The 19287-nt window shown below is 42.7% G+C and overlaps 2 protein-coding genes across 11 annotated transcripts; one reads left to right on the top strand and one right to left on the bottom strand.

The window, feature by feature from the left end:
- Window positions 1-6850: 6850 nt before the first annotated feature.
- RecQ4 (RecQ4 helicase) lies at window positions 6851-14369 on the top strand. Of its 7 annotated transcripts, none has more exons than XM_076369449.1 (11): window positions 6851-7003; window positions 8223-8494; window positions 8880-11147; window positions 11222-11333; window positions 11403-12202; window positions 12278-12565; window positions 12642-12977; window positions 13048-13207; window positions 13288-13607; window positions 13688-13936; window positions 14133-14369. In XM_076369449.1, exons 2-10 carry the CDS (start codon window positions 8384-8386, stop codon window positions 13916-13918), a joined length of 4626 nt encoding a protein of 1541 aa, XP_076225564.1. In that variant the 5' UTR covers window positions 6851-7003; window positions 8223-8383; the 3' UTR covers window positions 13919-13936; window positions 14133-14369. The 7 variants fall into 7 exon arrangements, with proteins under 7 accessions (XP_076225564.1, XP_076225561.1, XP_076225563.1 ...); XM_076369446.1 differs by having other exon boundaries at window positions 14103-14369; XM_076369448.1 differs by having other exon boundaries at window positions 14056-14369.
- On the bottom strand, window positions 14177-19190 carry LOC116425161 (uncharacterized). Of its 4 annotated transcripts, none has more exons than XM_031972487.2 (3): window positions 18939-19190; window positions 15496-15670; window positions 14177-15254 (listed from the first exon to the last, which is right to left on the bottom strand). In XM_031972487.2, exons 2-3 carry the CDS (start codon window positions 15664-15666, stop codon window positions 14865-14867), a joined length of 561 nt encoding a protein of 186 aa, XP_031828347.1. In that variant the 5' UTR covers window positions 15667-15670; window positions 18939-19190; the 3' UTR covers window positions 14177-14864. The 4 variants fall into 4 exon arrangements, with proteins under 4 accessions (XP_031828347.1, XP_031828348.1, XP_031828345.1 ...); XM_031972488.2 differs by lacking the exon at window positions 18939-19190 and adding an exon at window positions 18078-18209; XM_031972485.1 differs by lacking the exon at window positions 18939-19190 and adding an exon at window positions 16697-16731.
- Window positions 19191-19287: the final 97 nt, after the last annotated feature.

The following is a 19287-nucleotide window of genomic DNA, read 5'->3' as shown; positions in this document are numbered from 1 at the left end:
CCCATTTAACTTGACCACCGCCGAACATCTCGGTTTGCGGTTCACAGCGACCGGTGTCCGAGAAGAAACGCCGTTCGCCCCGATAGAGTAAACACACGTTGACAAGCTATGCGTTTAACTAACACTAGAAGTATCGTACTAGTCAAAATCACCGATTTCCATTCGTTCGTTCCGCAACTACTGACATCCTCGAAACATTCAATATTCGAAACGATCTTCAAATAATTTCATTCGCATACTACAACGAATCTCTGAAGAAACTGGAAATAATTAAGTCGCAAGAGAAGATGGAGGATCCTCGAGTTACAATTTATAATAGAATTAGATTCTAATGGAGTTCTAGAGTTCGATTACAGTTGCGATTCCGAGTGCGAAACCCCGACTATTCAGACGTTCGTTCTCAGAGGATTAATCGATTTTTACGGGATTCCATCGCGTGAAAACGTCTGAACCGAGGGAAACAATCGCGGTGTTCGAAAGAACGGTAAAGTTCGAGTACGAGGTTCGCGAACCTACACTCCCGAGCAGAACATAGTAAAGTACTCGTTCGGCGGACTAAAATAGAACAAACGAAACTACTTCCTCGCGTTATCAACAGGTTTTACGCGCGATCCTCGATGTACTCGTGCCGGGCGGCTCGCGCGGGAAAGTCGCGCGGAACGATCGGAGAGAAAGCAGATGCTCGAGTGGCCATAAAAAAGCGACGTTAACGTTGACCAGACCAAATACAGGAAAATGTTCGGCGCGTGTTTCGAAACGCTCGCCGCGAGGTGCATTATGCACCGGCGATGCTCCGTTTTTTTTTATTCCCCGAGGGACGGCGATTATTAAACGATTATAATTTCAAGTGCGGACGCGACGAACGACGCGGTATCGTGATTGTTGGAAGCTACGCGACGCGTGGCGCGGCTCCGCTGGAACAGAAGCTAACACAATGCCCGTGCGGCACTCGCTCGCCGAGCGAAGGGTGAAGCATCTGTGCGACGAGCGTCTGAAAGTTCTACCATCCGAACTGGAACCACTCTGATCAACCTAACAAGGAGAGGCTTAGAGAAAATCTGTTTTCGAATGAATCCCCATGCATGACAGTACGTATCTAGAAATGGAAGACGTGGCTTTTTCGACAATGGTTTTCAGATTGTTACTATAATAAGACGATTAGAAGCCTAGTGCAGGGTGTTCCAAATCTCCATGGAATTCTCCGTCCTTTGTTTTCCTTTGAATTGTACTAAGTAACTTTTACTACTGTATTTGTCGTCTCATTACAGTAACGTGTCCACGTCTAACTAAAACGTCGAACATTCCTAGTACAAAACTTCCGATTGGTCAATTCATGTGTGTCTGAAAGAACAGAAGAAAAAGACAAACTTCGCGGAACAAAGGTTCCATCGTCCCGCGCGAGAATCAGAGTGCAAGTATTCCCCGTGCGCGTGATTTGTTTCTTCGGCTCGTCAGAGTGAATACTTTTTTCCTCTGTCGGCGAGGAACAAGTGGAAAACAATTATCCTCGGTCTCCGCGGCGCGAGGGAAAAAACGCGATCCCCGGATCGATAGATCGGCCCGATAGCAGGTAGCGCGGCGCGGGGAGGCGAGGTGAGAGCGATGCTTAATGACTCGTACACAAATCGCACCGTTGAATAAACGAGGCAACATCTTCTCGTTACATCACGCCGATTATATTAACGCCGTCGATTACCGGCTCGATTAATTTCCCGAAGCCGGCGGCACGATTCTACGGAGGGCGCTGTAGCGTTCTCGGCCGGCCGGGCTCGCCGCACGAAACGGAGGAAGGGGCGAGCTACGTATGCATCAAGGGCACAAGAGCCCCGTCCATCCCCGTCCACGATTTTATTATCAAAGGAATTTCCATTGCGATTACGTCGCCGGCAATTGCCCGATGAGGTAACTCGGTTCGTGCTCCGAGCGGAACGGCCGCCTGAAACACGCTGTACACGGTGCGCGTTGTTTTTCGACTGTTCACCCTATTCGCACCCTGCGTTTTCCATGGTCCTGCCAGAACTCGGATAAATACGTGGTTTCCGAGACATTCGAACCGTTTATTTTGAAAGCGACTTAAGTCCACTTAAAGGAGATTAAAGAACTATCAACCCTTTACGAAGATTCTTTGAAACATAGAAAACCTTCAAGACATGAAGCTAAATTATATACCAATTGCTTAATTAATAGAAAGAAATTAAAGTACGTGCTGATCTCTTCGACTAATTAGATCATTTGTCCATGACTCAGTCTTCCAAATCTGAACATTTCATCTCACCGAAATGCCGACATCCGTCCGCAGAGTTAACCCTTTGCACTCGAGGTGATCCTCGCTCACCACCTGATTTCATACAGTAAAACCATGAAATTTGAGAAATATTGAAATAAAATAGCTTTGTTCCTCGACGTACGTATGATTTCTCTTCGAGTTAGTTTCACGAAGTATCGTCTTTATCTTATCAGAAAATGTTCAAACATTTCTAGTGAAACTTCCGAGTGCAAAGGGTTAAGGAACGAAAAGATTAAGTTCAACGTGTTAAACAGTTAAATTTCCTAATTTTCCTACAATCTTCTCGTTCCCTCGCTACACGCAACTACGGTTAACCCTCCATCTTCCGATATACGGTTCGATGTCTGAAAGTGGGCTCGACGAAACTCGCGGATCCGGTGTCCAAGACAACCGAGAATTCCTCCGAAGACGGTCGAGCGCGAGTTCGTTTCAATTGAAGTACACGCGAGCGGGTAATCTGCGCAATTACCTCACATGCAAATAAAGCTTCGCGGTGAGGAGCGTCGGTGACCCGTCAACGGCTGACGTCAGGCGAGGATATCGCGCGGAGGCGAGCGGTACGTGCGTGCGTGCGTGAGTTAGGAACGTCCGCGAATTTCCGTCCCGAGCGGAAAACACGGACCGCTATCGCTTATCGAAAACGTATCGATCCGTGGGACGCTATATTTAACCGCGTCGCTTAATCTCGCTTGGCCCGGTCCTCGTGCCAAATTTATTGGCCGCGTTATCGTCCCTCCCTAGATTAGAGGCTAATTAATTGTTTTTTCTGAACTCGACTGGATCTGTTTACGAGGACCGGCCGGCCGTGAGGCAGACCACGAGGTAGAACCCGTCGAACCCGCCCCGCACGCACGCACGCACGCACGCCAATTCTGTATTTTTCCAGGCGGAACACGGTCAACCGCGCGGAAAGTGAACGGCCGTGAAAACTAGGATCCCTTTAAATCGCGAACGGGCGACAAACCGTTCGAGGCATGCGGCTGCCGGCCGAGAAACCGGTCAGGCACCGACCAGGGCCCCGGCTCTCTGCAACGATTCTAACTGCGAATGCAAATAAGCGGATCGTCCGCCAGGCAGGAGGGTACAGAGGTCGCGCGGGAAAGCCGAGTCGAAACTTCACACCTGTAACGGCGAGACCCGGCTGCCACGGGACACCTAAGCCGGACACCGGGCACCGCTGAAACGGCACAGCCTGGAAACCGACGAGATATTTCGAGGAGTCGCGACGACGGCAGCAGCCACGTTTCGAAATATTCTGCCAAGTTGTCGCCCTGAATTCCAGCTAGGCTCTGCGCCGCGACACGGTCCGCTCGATCGTTAATCTTCGTGGCCGCTTAGCGCCGACCGTGTCAACTGTGCGTTGTCCAATAAGTTCGCGCGGTTTTCGTTTCATAATGAACTACCTTCGGACTGTGCTAATTCGTTTCTGGGTGGTGACTAATGCCGATGAGTCGATAGGTCGAATCGCGGGGGGCGACGGAGGGTCTTAGGAGTTTTGGAGTTCTAGATGTCTGGAGTTGGAGAGTTATGGAGATGGAGAGATGGAAAGTTCTGGGATTCTAAGGTTCTAAGATTCTATAGTTCCATGGCTCTATAGTTCTATAGCTCTACAACTCTATAACTCTATAACTCTACAACTCTATAACTCCGCAGCTCCGTAGTTCTATAGTTCGGAGATTCTAAAGTTGTAAAGTTTTGCTCAAAGTTCTGGGATTCTGAGGTTCTAAGGTTTTAAGGTTTTAAAGTTCTAAGGTTCTAAGGTTCTATAATTCTATAGTTCTATAGTCCTATAGTTTTATAGTTCCATAGTTCTATAGCTCTACAATTCTAAAGCTCTACAACTCTACAGTTCCATAGTTTTATAGCTTTATAGTTCTCTAGTTCTGTAGTTCTGTAGTTCTGTAGTTCCAGCGTCCTAAATTCCTAGAGTCCTAGAGCTCTATACTCCCAAAGCTCTAAAGTCCTGGAGTCCTAGAGTCCTAGAGCCCTAAAATCCTAAATTCCTGAATTCCTACAGTCCTACAACCCTAAAGTCCTAGAGCAGAGCTCCACAGTTCTCATATTTCGAGTCGCAGAGACTTTTAAAACAGATAGCAGAAGAGAACGAAGAGTTACAAAGGATCGAATCATTAAGGTTCAACTGCATTACCACTCCGATAGGAGAAACAGTAACAATGCATATCATCCGAGGAACAGCCATTTATGCGGGTGCCGCGAATGGCACCTAATTTACAAACATCCGCAGAGCAGACGGTACCGCACAGAATCGGAAACGTTTCAGCCGTCCCCGTGATTGCTTTCGAAAATGAGACTCGGAACCGGAATGGACCGCAGGAATCGGCCGGTAATCACGGATGACATGGACAAGACACTCGTCAGCGTTTTCTACGGGTCGAAGTGTGCCAAGTATTCGGGGATGACACGCGAGAACCGGTCGATAGGACAGCTTGTTACGAAAGGCGGGGACTGCAAATACAAATAGGCTCGCGAGATAACCGGTGCTCGTCGATTCGGACGCAATCAAGGAGAAAAAGGCGTTCCCCTTGTTCCCCGCGTTTGTCTAGCCGACGATTATCATCGACTCGGGAAACTAACTGTTTTCCCATTATCTGAACAACCGGTGATTCGAGTAGATCCCAATCTCGGTTTCAGTGCCTCTGGACTACTATCTGGAGTAGCCTCGATAGAATTCGAGTACTTAGCTCATCGTACCAGTCATTCACGGACCAAACTGATTAACTCTAATTTTTTCAAATTACCGGTTCACCGTTGAAACACTTAACCGTCCCTTTATCCACGGAATCCCATGAAACTTTTCCATTCTTCGCGAAGTTAATCGTTTTAAGAGTCGAATGACTCATATACCAATCGAACGATTCCCGTTTCCGATAGATAGTTTTATCAACCGAATCGCATCGATTCCTCGTAACAATTCTACCGTAGAGAATTGAACGTCGTCATCGCGTAACGTCTCGTACTTGTGTACCAGTCTTAATGGCAAGCCTGCTTCTTACGCGATGTCACGCACGTCCACTTTTCAGCTGGGACACCATTATCTAGCGTTCCAGGGCGGATCATTGAATATTATCCCACGATACTGATTCCCATTCGCCGCATCATCGCGTATTCTACTGTTTACAGTACATTATTCCACGGAGTATCCCCCATTACTCAGCTGCAATTTTACGAACAGTCTAGTTCCATTGGCTAGTGACATTTCGACAAGATCCACGTTTGTCAGATCGTCCTTCGCTTATCGATAGGTTAACACGTTGAATGCTACGGGGGTCACCGGTGACCCCCGCCCAAATTCGATTACGATTCCCTCGATTAAACGATGATTACCGAACAACATTCCTATGTTGTAAATAATACTATCTAATACGGTGATCTGCAGCGAAACACTGATAACGCGATTCAATGAAACAATTGAATATCGTATTTTCCGTTTCGTATATTCCGCAGGAGAAAATCGTGCGTACAACGTGTCAACGCGTGTAAATTCGTATCGTCCTCCCGGTGCAATAATCTCGTGCACGTTCGACTGTCACTGTTCCCCTAACCTGTTCCTCCGATTCGATTCGACGGTTCCTTTCGGATAGAAAAATATTCCTGCCGATAGGAGGTTGTTTCCTGTCACGAGGAAATCCCGAGACGTCTATGCACTCGGCCGAGACGTACGCCATGCGAAAGAGTCCCTCACGTCCCTCGAATTTCCTCGGGGACGAGCAGCAGCCTCTCTCGACGCCACGGCTCCCGAGACGTTTAAACAATTTCAGCGGAAGCAAAAGAACCGTATAAATAACGACACGGGTCTCGTTCTATCGGGTAATTCGATCCGATAAGCTGAACACCGGTTTCAAAGGATGCGTACCGAACAGGTTTCGCGAGATTCGTTTCAGGGATCGAGCGTTGTCGCGGGATCCGTTCGGAAGTGTAACGTACGATAGTCGGTCACGACCGTTCGAAATTACGTCCGTGGAAAAGATGAAAAAAGAGGAGACGAGCAGGGAACGGATCACGGTGGTGGTCCAAAGGGAACAGCCGACAAGCTGTGTGTATAGAACGAGAGGCGCGGTCGATAGAAACACTCTCGAGTGTCCCGTACCGAACAAACTAGTTTCGAAGAATTCCGGATACCCCTGTAATAATGAACGTTTGACAGGAAAGCGGCGGATGCTCGAGTCGGACACCGGTGGACATCGCGTAGCGTGGTGCTGGCCAGTTTACGAGGGAGTGAAACGGCGACAGTATTATCGATTTTATCAACTAAGGGGGCTAGGGGATTCTTTCTCTGGTGTGCAGTCACGGGGTGAGTCAGAAAGGGTTCGCGTATAGCGGACCGTATCGTGAAAAGCCTGGTGTTTTTCACTCACCTTCGGACAGCTCGAGATCCAGCTCAGCAAGCTTCTCCCGCACGTCCTCCGGGAGCTTGCCGATGTCGATGTTGAACTCGGCCATGGCTAGGCCATCCGCGGTGCGCCGAGATCACCAATTCTCCAGCCGTACATTCCACGACCCGTCACCACCGCTCGGCCATCTTGCCTTACACTGGTGTAACCAATGGTCGCCAGCTGGCGACACCGTGGCGACCGGCCACGCGCAAGCGTGCGTGTTCGATCAGTGATCAAATAATGTATTAGGCTGCCGCGACAAGGAACTACGCGGACGGTTTCTCTTTTCGAGAAAAGATTCACGCTGTCAGAGTTCATTTCGGTGAGGAATTCGTTAATTAATATATTTTAGTCGATTCGATGAGTCTAAATGAGATATTGGGGAAATTACACTGGGAGTTATCGAGTTCCTGAATGTAATGTAGTTTATAGCGTCTAATGACAATGTCCGTAGGATTAAGTTCATTTTCATTATGTAAAACATAGGATCACGGCTGTCAGAAATGTGTTAGCGAACGTATTAACACGAATGCCGATTTCATAGGAAAATATGCAAAATGGAATAAATATATTAAACCATTTTTTTTTAATGGCGCCGCGATAGATATCGTTATTTATAATATAAAAATCTTTTCAAATAATCATCGTTTGATTGGATGAACTATAGTAATTCGATTTGGTTGGGTCACCGGTGACCCCCATAGCATTCAACGTGCTGAGATTTCAGGTGGCAAATGATAAGTGAGTTGCAACTCATTTTCTTTCCTATGATCTTAGTTTGCTGCGGCTAACTAGTAGCCAAGGAGCAAGAGTTGGATCGTCACTCATGCTTCACCGTATCAACCGACAATGTCTCGTTTCGCTGTTTACGCGGATACCTGACTCCGATTACGCCGTTACATCCGTGTTATTGTTTATTGAAGCGTATTCGCGTGCACCGCTGGATAAGTTGTCGCGGATTATTTTCACGCGTTTAGGTTTTCGTTGCAATCATGTCGGAGTGCACGGTTTAAGCGTCCACTAATTTGTTAAATTACTTCAACTGTTATGCTGTTTATTTTGGGAAATAGAGTATTAAAGAATTATGCTTATTTTGTTTTTTTTTCAACGGTGTGTTTTATTACTGTGGGAAAAATAATATTTATAGAAATATCTATAGTACTGGAATAGAATGGAAATAATGATTCATGTGTCAGCGTAAATGTCATCGAAAGTAATAAAATATAAAACTTTATAAGTAGTAAAAAAACGTGGATATAGATGTAATATGATCAGGTTGCATGACAACTCGAGACCTTGCGTATCAAGGATGGTGGTAGAGAAACTTAACTCAAACCATTGTACTATAGTTTAAAAGAAATATCGTTATATAACTGAATCATAGATACTCTTTAAGTGAAAACACGTGAATGTGATTTTTAATGTACATTTGTAAAAATGTTTAACGAAAACTAGCATTGTACAAATGAAATAATTACAAAGTGAAAGAGCGTTGTTTTGAATTGTATCAAATGACGTTTTTCTTCAAATGTCTGTTACAGGAATGTCGTTAGTCATGCGCACTGTGCTCCCGAATATTGGAGTGTTTACGCGGGATAGTCCTGTCGAGTTTACGATTCCAGTGTGATCTAACCTCTAATGTTTGATAATTAATTGCCTTGAAAGTATAAATTTGTGCGGTTTTTCCGTTTAATACGGGAACATGAATATTCTAGAAGATCCTGTGTTTAAAACGAACTATCAAAAATACAAGGTTCGTGTCAAGTTATGGGAAAGTCGCTTCACAGAAAAACATGGACGTAAACCAGACAAGGTATTTAACTAGTTTATTATAATTAATTGAAATTTTTCAGCGAATATTCGTAATTATTTCTAAAAATTACTTACCCATTAAATGATGCTGTTAGTCACATGTACATATGATATTCTTTGTTTAAAGAACAAAGTTATATGCAGTTAGTAATTGTTATTAAAAACAAAGCAGACTTGATTCCAATTTAACAAGTTGTCGTTAAATTTATATTTTTTATAATTTTACACTTTTTAACGTATACTTCTCCAATAAACCAGTTACAGTTTAGGATTTTTTTCTGTGTATATTTGTATTAAAAGATATACATATTATCATATCATCTGCCATTAAAAACTATGACATTAGATACTTTAAAGTATAACAAGTGAACTGTTGAAATTTTTAGAATGATATAAAGGAGGCTGATATAAAAATAAAAGAGGCATATAAAATGTATTGGAAATTAAAAACACGTGCCTTAGAGGAGACACTCACAGATATTACATTTTCTGACGAAGTACAAGATATTGTTCCTGATAAAACTTTAACGCAGACATCAGTTGAAGGAACCACGGGTGATGATAAATTATTGGTCACTGATAATAAATTATTGTTGGATGATAATAAATGTGAAATGGAAATCACAAATAATGAACACATTAAAAATACAAGCAAAGATGATATAGATGATACAAACAAGAAGACCGTTGAAGACACAGGCACAAAAGATACAGAGAACATAGATCCACACTGTAATGAACCTCAGCCTACTAGTTGTGATTCAGTAAAAGATGAACCTGAACTTAAAAATGTAGAAGGTGCATGGGATAACAATACACTTAAGAGCAATGAAGAAATGTCTAAAAAGAAACAATCGCTAACTTTTAGTAAGTCATCTTCTTTCCAACTATCACAAAACAAGTTTCAGGGTTCAAACTTGACGAAAAGAAATCCTAGGAAATCATTGTCTACATCAAAATTGAAAGCTAGATCTGGAAAAAGTATTGACATTGGCACAAACAGTAACAAAGAACAAAATTCAAATGGAGATGCAAATGTTAATGATGGATTTGACATTCCTGAGGAGACAAAAGCTATGTTTGGAGAACCAGTGAAGGTTACACTTGCTGAACAAAAGCCTAATACCAATAATATTAGCACAGTGCAACAATTAATGGAAGGTCACAAAATCAATAGAAATTTGAATTCAGGCTGGTTAGATAGGTGTTCCAAACAGAGTAATTTGGAGTACCCTGCATTTGATTCTCAGAGACTTTCTGCAACAAGTGATTCTGGGATTGAGTCAATGGAATCCAGTCTTCAGTCACCCAAAGATAATATGCCAGCATCCATACCACCTGGATCAATACAAATATCAGATGAAGAAGATTATGTTTGTAATAGTGATGCAGAAGAGGAACATAAAAATAAGCGTATCAGAAACTTCAAAAAGAGATACAGTGATCCAGATAATTATGCTACTAAAAGACATTGCAGTGATAGTATTGCTACTCCCTTAGATGAACAAGAAGTACGCACTAATTCTAATGCTCCTAATATTCCTGAAATTAAGAATAATAGTACAAGTGATAAAGATATAAATAAACCGACGACTATGACTACCGGCGACAATAAACACAAAAGCAAAGTAAATGATACCACACATACCGTAAATACACAGATAGATAACGAGGAAATTGAAGACAATATGCCTATTAAGAAACCACCGCGTCGCCGTGTTATTCGTAAGAAGATTAAATCATCCTCCGACGATGAAGATTACGACGATCCAGATTTTAATGAAAAGACTGAGAAAAGTACAAAGAAGAAAGCATCGACGAAGACACCAGCAAGTACCTCCAGAAAGAGGAGCACTGCAAAGGGAACAAATTTGAATAAAGAGAAAAAACCTGCATCAGCAACAAAGAGGTCTTCTAGAAGGAAAAAGAAGGATACAGAAGAACTTGAAGAAATCGAAGCTGCAGATGAAGAAAAGCCGGAAGACAAACAGCCTACAATATATGCGATAGAAACATTACAGGCTGTTCCACGTTTTGTCATTAACAAAAATAGCCAAGGGGGTCTTATCGAACAGTGCGCTAAATCCGTTTCTTCTAAAACTGTTGATTCAGCTGTCGATCCTGCTGTACCCATCAAACCAAAAGGACAATTAACGGACAAAGAGAAATTAGAGAAAAAGATGGCCGATGGGAAAGTGAACGAAAACTTTGTCAGGATTAATTTGAAAAAGAAAGTATTCGTGCGTGGTAAGAAACACTTCAATTTCTCCAAGTACAAGAAGAATCAGTGGAAACAAAGGAAAAAGGAGTTAGGGTCCAGCGAAGGTAGTTTAGAAGTGGCTGACTTCGTCGAGAAGCATCGCGTCATGACTTGCTTCATATGCGGTGATGTTGGTCACTTTTCAAGAGCATGCCCGAAGAAGAAAGGAGACGAGCTGATACCTTTGGATGAGATAGACGAAAGCTCGCAATTCCCAACATTGGAAGAGGCTCAACAAATGGCTAGTCAGAATGCAGTCGTGGCACACGCTAACAGAATCGACCGTTTGCCACAAAAACCATCACTGAATCCTAACGCGGACTCTGCGTCGCCGGAAGACGAAACGGAGAACACGAATGACTACGAAGATTTATGGGAACCCATCGAGGACGAAGTACGGCTACACTTGCGAATATTTCTTTCGTTGTATTTAATCAGCAACAGCTCTTTACTTCATAACATTTTCAGGTACTTTTGAGCGGACACAAGATTCCTGAGGACTTGATATCCAAATTGCTACCACCACAAATTGATACTGTAGGTCCCGTCTATGCCACTAAGGAGGATCAGTCCTGCATAGGTATTAATTAAATGCAACGCAAACGAAATCACGCGTTAATTCGTCATTAACCACGTATTACAATTATAGAAACACCGTCGGAAGTTTTTGAAACGCTACGGAAGTTCGGTCACGAGACGTTCAGACCCGGACAAGAGAAAGCTGTGATGAGGATACTTTCTGGTCAATCGACGTTGGTCACATTGTCCACTGGTTCCGGAAAATCTCTGTGTTACCAATTGCCAGCGTATCTTTATTCCAAACATTCTAATTGCATCACTCTGGTGATATCGCCATTGGTTTCCTTAATGGACGACCAAGTGACAGGCGTCCCGGAATTTCTGAACGCCGCGTGTTTGCACACGGGCCAAACGCAAAAGGTACGGGACAATGTCATGCAATTGGTAAAGCAAGGTAAAATGGACATCCTGCTAATTTCTCCGGAAGCTGTAGTCGCCGGTGAGAAGTCCACAGGATTCGGAGCCTTGCTGAGGCAGCTTCCACCGATTGCTTTCGCGTGTATAGATGAAGCCCACTGCATCTCACAATGGTCGCACAATTTCCGGCCATCTTACCTGATGGTTTGTCGAGTGCTCAAAGAGAAGTTAGGTGTCAAAACGGTGTTAGCTCTCACTGCTACCGCAACGAAGGCTACCGCTGAAAGTATAGTGAGTCACCTCGGCGTGCACGATGGAATGGCTGGTGTCATCTCCGATATTCCAATGCCGAGGAACCTGTTGCTAACAGTCTCTAGGGACGAATTTAGAGACCAGGCTTTGGTCAAACTGCTGTTAAGCGAGAGATTCGAGAAGTGTGATTCAGTTATAGTTTACTGTACTCGTAGGGAAGAGTGTGGACGAATTGCTGGCCTCTTAAGAGTTTCCTTGCAGGTATAGTCTTTCCCGTGATAACTTGGTTAATTAAATAAACACTAGTACTGCATGTACTTCTTTGTCCGTCAACAGGATCCACGTAACCCTGATAAAACCAACAGCAGAATATCTTCCATCGCGGAACCGTATCACGCCGGTTTATCAGCCTACCGTCGAAAGACTGTGCAGAAAGCATTCATGACCGGTTCGACTAGAATCATTGTAGCCACCGTTGCTTTCGGTATGGGCCTTAATAAGCCAGATATCCGCGCCGTCATCCATTACAATATGCCTGGGACGTTCGAGGGCTATGTTCAAGAAGTTGGAAGAGCTGGTCGAGATGGACTCCTAGCCCACTGTCACCTGTTTTTGAACCCTCAGGTGCTATAAGATCGTTCCCTCGAGATACGACTGTCGGCCAAGCGTGTTAAATTTGAAAATATTCCCTTCGTTTCAGGAGGACAATGACAAGTGGGAATTACGTCGACACATTTACGCAAATGGGGTAGACAGACACACGATCAGACGGTTACTCCAAAAAGTGCTCGTCTCGTGTTCGTGTGCGTTGCTGCGCGAGAAAAATGGCGACCGTAGATGTCCGGGGCACGAGGTTGCCATTCCGGTCGACGAAACCGTCGCAGCGTTAGATATTACGGAAGAGTCGATCGCAACGCTTTTATGCTATCTCGAGTTGCACCCCAAAAGATTTATCACCGTCCTCTCGTCTGTGTATGTTAGAGCAACGGTTTCAAGCTACGCCGGACCTCAAGCCCTGAAACAGGCGGCACAATCAGTGAGTGAATGCGGTACTTGTTTTCAAGTGGACCTTAATAAAACATGAAACTTATTGTACAATATTTTAGTCACCGCCACTCGCGATGGCGATAGCGCTGGACTTACAAAAGGGCATATCTCATGAAGACAGTAACGTTATTGAGTTTCCAGTCGTAGACGTGGCATCTGCTATTGGCTGGGACAGCGGAGTGGTAAAGAGTCATCTAAAAAATTTGGAGTGGAAAACAGGTGCGTATTAATAAATAACTAGACAGCCCACTTTTACAAATGATTAGTACTTATGTGTGAAATTTTCACTGTACTTTCAGTAAATGGAATGCCAAAGCGTTCGAGCATCTCGGTAAGGTACGACAGACTCGGATTGAGAGTGAAGGCTCCCGGTGATCTCACGGAAGAAGAGTTAGACGAGGCACTGGACGCGTTGTATGGTCGCGCACAGTCTCAGGAAACCTCAGCTATACAGCAGCTCGAGACGATTAACGCGACACTTCATAAGTTTAGCATGCCATCGGTGAATCATTGCTTGGTCACGAACGAAGAGATGACTAACAAATCCGACGAATTGAAGAACGTTATTCGGAAGTACTTTGACGGAGAAGCAATCATAGACAAAGATTGGAAGCAACAAGTGAGACATTTCGTGTGACCTTATATAAAGGAATTCATTATCTCGCGTAGCTAAATGTGTTCTTTGCGTTCCTGTTTCAGATGAAAGTAAAAAATGAGGCGGAAATAGTCGGCGACGTTCGAAGCATAATCGTTAGTTATCGAGACAACAACTTTAATGGTCGCGCAATCGCTAGGATCTTTCATGGTATACAGAGCCCGAATTATCCCGCGTTTGTTTGGAACAAGTGTCGCTTTTGGAGGGCACATCTGTCGTGCGATTTTAATGTTTTGTGTCAAATAGCGACGAGGGAAATTCTGGCGATGCGCTAGGACAACGATCGATCTTTTGTGAGTATTATAACATGGTACAATAATATTTCTTGGACGGACACCATGGTATAATTTATTTTTATATTTTTGTTGTTGTTATCTGCTAATTAAATTGTACAAAATAACTTTTAACGTAGGTGACGTTTAAAATACCTATTGTTCAACGAATTTAATTGTATTATAGATACTAGTATTATGTAATTGATTGCAACAGGTGTTGGATTGAGCCGTTTTATTTAAACGAAAGGTCGACAAGAATTGGATATTAAAGATTGTATACTGCTTTATTGCTTCAATAACGAGTGACAAAGTTGGTATAAGTTGTGATATGCAAAATAATTCCTTACATACACGTGCCTTAGTAGATTAACTTATTTTTTACATTTATAGGATAAACTTTAATATAAAACAGTTCTATATTTTTTAAATAAACGATAACTCTATCTCTCCATGATTGGTTGTAGTTCTAGCATACAATAAAAACTTTTGACATTTTTTAATTGGGTACTCAGAGCAATCTTATGTTTCTACGTATAATGCAGTTCCCACGTTTGCATCGGCGACTACAGGTTTAAAAGTGCACAGAGGCAAGGAGAATCGGCTACACGTTCCACCTCGGCTCAGCCAATAACAAGAACGCGTCGAAACCGTGCCCCAAGTGCATGTCTCTCCTTGCCTCTGTGCACTTTTGAACGTATGGTCGCTGATGCAAACGCGATAGCCGCACTGTACTTACTGTTAGTTAAGAAACAAATCCCAAATATAAAATCCTTCTCCCGCACCGATTTCTATCTTCTACGCCTTTCATCCGCGTTAGTAGCTTCATACGATTTACAACGATAAAAATGCCGAGTAACATTGTTAATTACAGTCCTTGGTATCTCGTGGAGGAAGAAACGATTGTGACCAACGTTTCACAGTACTTCGATGACAACGGCAACATTTCTCACGTGACAATGCGTTTCATGTAGTTACACTGTTGTAGAAACTTATGCAGCCGCGCCTGCTGCATTTTCCCAACGCGATCCATGCACGTCTCGTTCTGACAGATCCCGCAGAATTCAGACGAGATCGCATGGAACGGAGAACGGAAGTAAACGCTGGCGTTCTTCAATGCCTTATTCTTGTGATGGGCCCAGACGTGCAACGCCACTTCGAGGAGCGCTAACACCGGCAAGAACCAACGGAAGGACACGGCTGCCAGCAAGAACAGGCAGATTGGGTGTATCTGGCCGAAGCACGTTCCAACGGGAACAGGTTCAAAGTTGATCAGGTTTTCCTTTTTCCTTATAGAGCCATCCTTTACTGACAACGTTTCCTTCACCTCTTTCGGAATCTAAACAATTGCTACTTATTAATATTACTACTATGCCTTTTTAGGTAGACACTACGGTATTATCAACAATGAACCATCCGATGAAACTTTCATTTTAACATCTTGTTCGGTCTGTAGATCTTAAATCTTTTTCATCGCAACTCAGAATTGATTAAGGTAACATTGTACCCTAAGGACGCAAGGTGTTAAAACAATCAATTATTATTTAGATTTAGATTTCTAAAAACGAAACACGTATTACCTGGAAACGTATCCTCCGACATTTGGTTGTTTGTGTTCCCACCATGTTAATTTCTGGCTCTCCCGTTTCAGCATTGTTAACCGCAACCACGTTGTGACGTAGGATCTCGTATTCCGACACTGGCACGCTTATGCTCTCCCCGGTTTCCTCGTCGACGTAAATCCGATCCATTTTCCTGCGGAAATCGTATTTACATATTCATACATATTCGATGCGTTTCACTTCTACCCTTTGGTGCTCGTTGCACCGCAGTGCTGGGTAAAACTTTGAAAAAAGATATTTCAATACTATTCAAAATATTTGCTAAGGATATATGAGTGCACGTGCGCACGTGTGCGCACGTAAGCGTAGAATAGATATTTTAAAGTTGAAGTTCAAATATTTTTCGTGCTCTTGGAACAAAATATTAGTCTAGGAAGATATCTTATATATAAAGTATGTTGTTTTGAAATTTCCACGCACTATTTGAAGTCGAACAAGACCATTTGCCACTAACTATTCGACACAGTATTTTATGCAGCATTGTTCTTAGTCGTGGTAGTCGCGTGTTCAACAAAGAAAAATAAAGTTTAATGAATTCGAGCGTAGGTAGAGGGATCCCAGGGGTCACTTCCCGGATACCGCGCTCAGTGTGGTTTTTATTCTAATGATTAGGCAGCACGGTATAAACATTTTTCTGGATAGCATATTCTGTAACCACAAGCCCCTGGTCATAGCATTACATGTATCAATTAACGCCACGTGTGTAGATCGTTCTAATTAATTTCCATTCTTCATCATCCAACATGCAAATCTCGTCTTTATTAATGTTTTATGGAACGACCGATGAACGGAAAAAGCGAATGTGAAAGTGGAAAAAATTCGCGCATGGCCGGCAGGAAGTAGAAGTACTATACGCATCAAATATATAGAAAGTTAAAATGTGAAAAGTAGGCATGGAGTACTGTATCATTGAAATTTTCATTTTTAAAATCAGCCGTAAATAGAAATGGTACAGAATTGCTTTAAGTTGACAATCACTATAAACTATTTGTTGAAATAAATTACTCTCCGAGGTGATAGCTTGTAATGATTGCATCAGTGATCTGATTGCTCGCCGTATCAGATAATAATGTTACACGTATCGTCATTTGAGGGAAACAAATGAATTATCTAATGAATTATCAGTATCGACAGATTAAGGATATCAAGAATGACCTACGCGTTCGGAAGCGGCGACATGCGATCGATGAAAATTTTCAGTCAGCGAAATGAAGGCAATTACTGCATTCGTGGTCTTTGTTTCCTGCGCATAATAAAGTAATGCGAAAAAATACCGCATACAAATTATCTCGATCCAATAAAGGTTAAAAGTGATAATACGTCACATACCACTGGACGTAAAATTTCGTATGTTCTCGTTAATCATCAAGCTACTGACTACCGTGTGCGCTTATAATCACGGTATTGCAATCACAATATCTTTTTTTTTCTCTTAGTCGTCACTGAACGATCATGTGAACATATTTAAAAACGAATGCACGGAGCACATTAGTAATGCTTGAATTTTAATCGAGAGATGTTTGTAACACTGTAATATCAATTTAATTATATATGCGTAAGCAACTGCGCGATAGAGATCATCTATCTGGCGGGTTAAGTAGATACACTTTTTTCATACGACGAACTAATTAATTTTATCCACGTAAAAACACATAAATTACCATGCAGATCAGCAACAAACGCAGTCGCATTATATACAACGAAAGTACTTAATTATACACAATTACGGAAAACCTGCAATTGTAAAAACTGCATATATATATATATAATAATCAAGAATGATATATATATCATTCTTGATTATTTATAGCAAAAGAAGCGAATACCATTGCAGAACGTCTACAACGAACCCGCAGGCGAGTGTTCTCTAACAACATTTCAAGTAGAAAATTGACGCAAAAATCTTCCGCGCCGCGTGTAAAAGTTTTTGCCAAGGACTATTCCACAAATGTGCTCTTATGCAATCGTGAATAAAGATTACGCATCATTTCGAAGGCAAGCCTTTAATTCCTGGTACAGGCGTCCGCTTCTACTCATACAAACGAGGCCTTAATTTCACTTAATGGCGACTCGAGCCGCGAATTTAATAATTAACCCGTAACGAGGTGCGCAATGCTTTTCTACAGGAATAAGAAACGGTCGTTCTTTACTCCGGCAAAGAGAAAAATCTTATCGTTCGTGGTAATAATATTATCACGCGCATTACACGCTACGGAGTAAAAAAGGAAGAACAACATCAACAACGCGATAAGTCTTTAGCTAAACAAATAATCAATTACTCCCGCTTTCTACAAATTGATTCATAGGAATCTATATTTGGATCCGATTTCGCGGTGAATTTATAAGAAAGCTCGAACAAGAGACCGTTCGAAGAAATTCAAACGCGACCTATAAATACCACTGGAAAACAATGAAATAATCGAGAGGTTTGTTTCTTAGACGGTGGAATATTCCAGATGAAAAAGTGGCGAACAAACTGACCGTTGGTAGCAGTTAGTGTAATTACATTCTGATTGATATGTTACGTATTTAAATCGTACGAGCAGGTTCCGCTTGAAAACTCGAAACACCAGCGTTCCGCGTTTTATTTAACGCGCGTCGCACTGAATCGTCGTTTGCAATTTACACGATACTCGGCGAACGAAACGGCCATCATCTTCATTAATGATTCTTGACCCGCAACCGGCAATTATTTTTCAATTAGTGTTCGTGGTGTACGTGTACTCCTGCTCTCGGTGTTTTCCATTCAACGAAGTTATCCAGAACGAAGTCAATAAGACGAGTTAAACCGAATACATTGGATACGCGATAAAAATTAATTGGAAACGTTGCACGATGCATCTTAACAGGGTCGAGATATTCGATTTGAGAATGTAGCCGTGAACAGCGGGAGGAATATCTTTAAATCGACTTCAAGTTTCTTTATCGATAAATCGATGAAATTGGTACTGATATCTGACTTTGAAAAATCTGTAAATAATTCTTACCAACGGGCTACTCACTTTGGGACTTTAACCCGGCAATGAATGTCTCATATTCGAGATGCTTCATGAATTTTTTATCACTATTTACAAGGATCTCTAAGAAAAATTCAAATATGAGACACAAATTAATCTATTGTCTGAACGATGCGATCATACGCGTTCTAGCAGGTGTAACTCGAGAGGAAGAAAGGGTAACGAAGAAACTCAACTTAACGTCGGACAGGTTCAAAGTAATTCGTGAAAATATTCTGCTCGTGATATGCAAAGGAATTTCCTTCAATGATACTCCGAGTAAAAATGTCGGGAGAATAAAGGCTGCTGCGGAGTCGCAATTAACAAGGAACTCTGATAAGTAAATCGGCAATCACCGAGCACTCATTCATGTGACTGAATAGAATTCAATAGCGATACACTTACGGATGCTAGCGTGGTCGTGCAACACGCTCGCTGGTAGGAGCGTACTAAATAATTCCCCCGTTTGCCTGTATTCGAATCCAGGTTACGTGGCGACGGGAACGTCACTTTCGCCTAGGTGTTCACACTCTGACGATAGTCGAATGAAAATTTACGTGTGAACCACCGTATTACCGATCACCCGCAACATATTACAACGACGACAGCACAGCAGACGCGAGAACAACTCTTTACGCATCCGAGATTCGACTGAAGGTGTTCACCCTGATAACCTGTAACTATGCAGAGTGTAGATGGGCGTATTTACCAATCAGACGGTTCGCCAGTGCGGTAATAAGGTGCAGACATTTTG

The sequence above is a fragment of the Nomia melanderi genome, chromosome 7 (assembly GCF_051020985.1).
Source record: "Nomia melanderi isolate GNS246 chromosome 7, iyNomMela1, whole genome shotgun sequence".
Classification (NCBI taxonomy): Eukaryota; Metazoa; Arthropoda; class Insecta; order Hymenoptera; family Halictidae; genus Nomia; species Nomia melanderi.
The sequence above is the reverse complement of the archived record's forward strand: the minus strand, read 5'-3'. Positions and strand labels throughout refer to the sequence as shown.

Coding starts and splice junctions, on each gene's coding strand:
- RecQ4 (XM_076369449.1), top strand. CDS start 8,384: ATGAATATTCTAGAAGATCCTGTGTTTAAAACGAACTATCAAAAATAC. Junction 11,148..11,221: donor GGGAACCCATCGAGGACGAA/GTACGGCTACAC, acceptor TAACATTTTCAG/GTACTTTTGAGCGGACACAA. Junction 12,978..13,047: donor TGAAACAGGCGGCACAATCA/GTGAGTGAATGC, acceptor ACAATATTTTAG/TCACCGCCACTCGCGATGGC.
- LOC116425161 (XM_031972485.1), bottom strand. CDS start 16,716: ATGTCGCCGCTTCCGAACGC. Junction 15,671..16,696: donor ATGTCGCCGCTTCCGAACGC/GTAGGTCATTCT, acceptor CGATTTCCGCAG/GAAAATGGATCGGATTTACG. Junction 15,255..15,495: donor GTCGGAGGATACGTTTCCAG/GTAATACGTGTT, acceptor GCAATTGTTTAG/ATTCCGAAAGAGGTGAAGGA.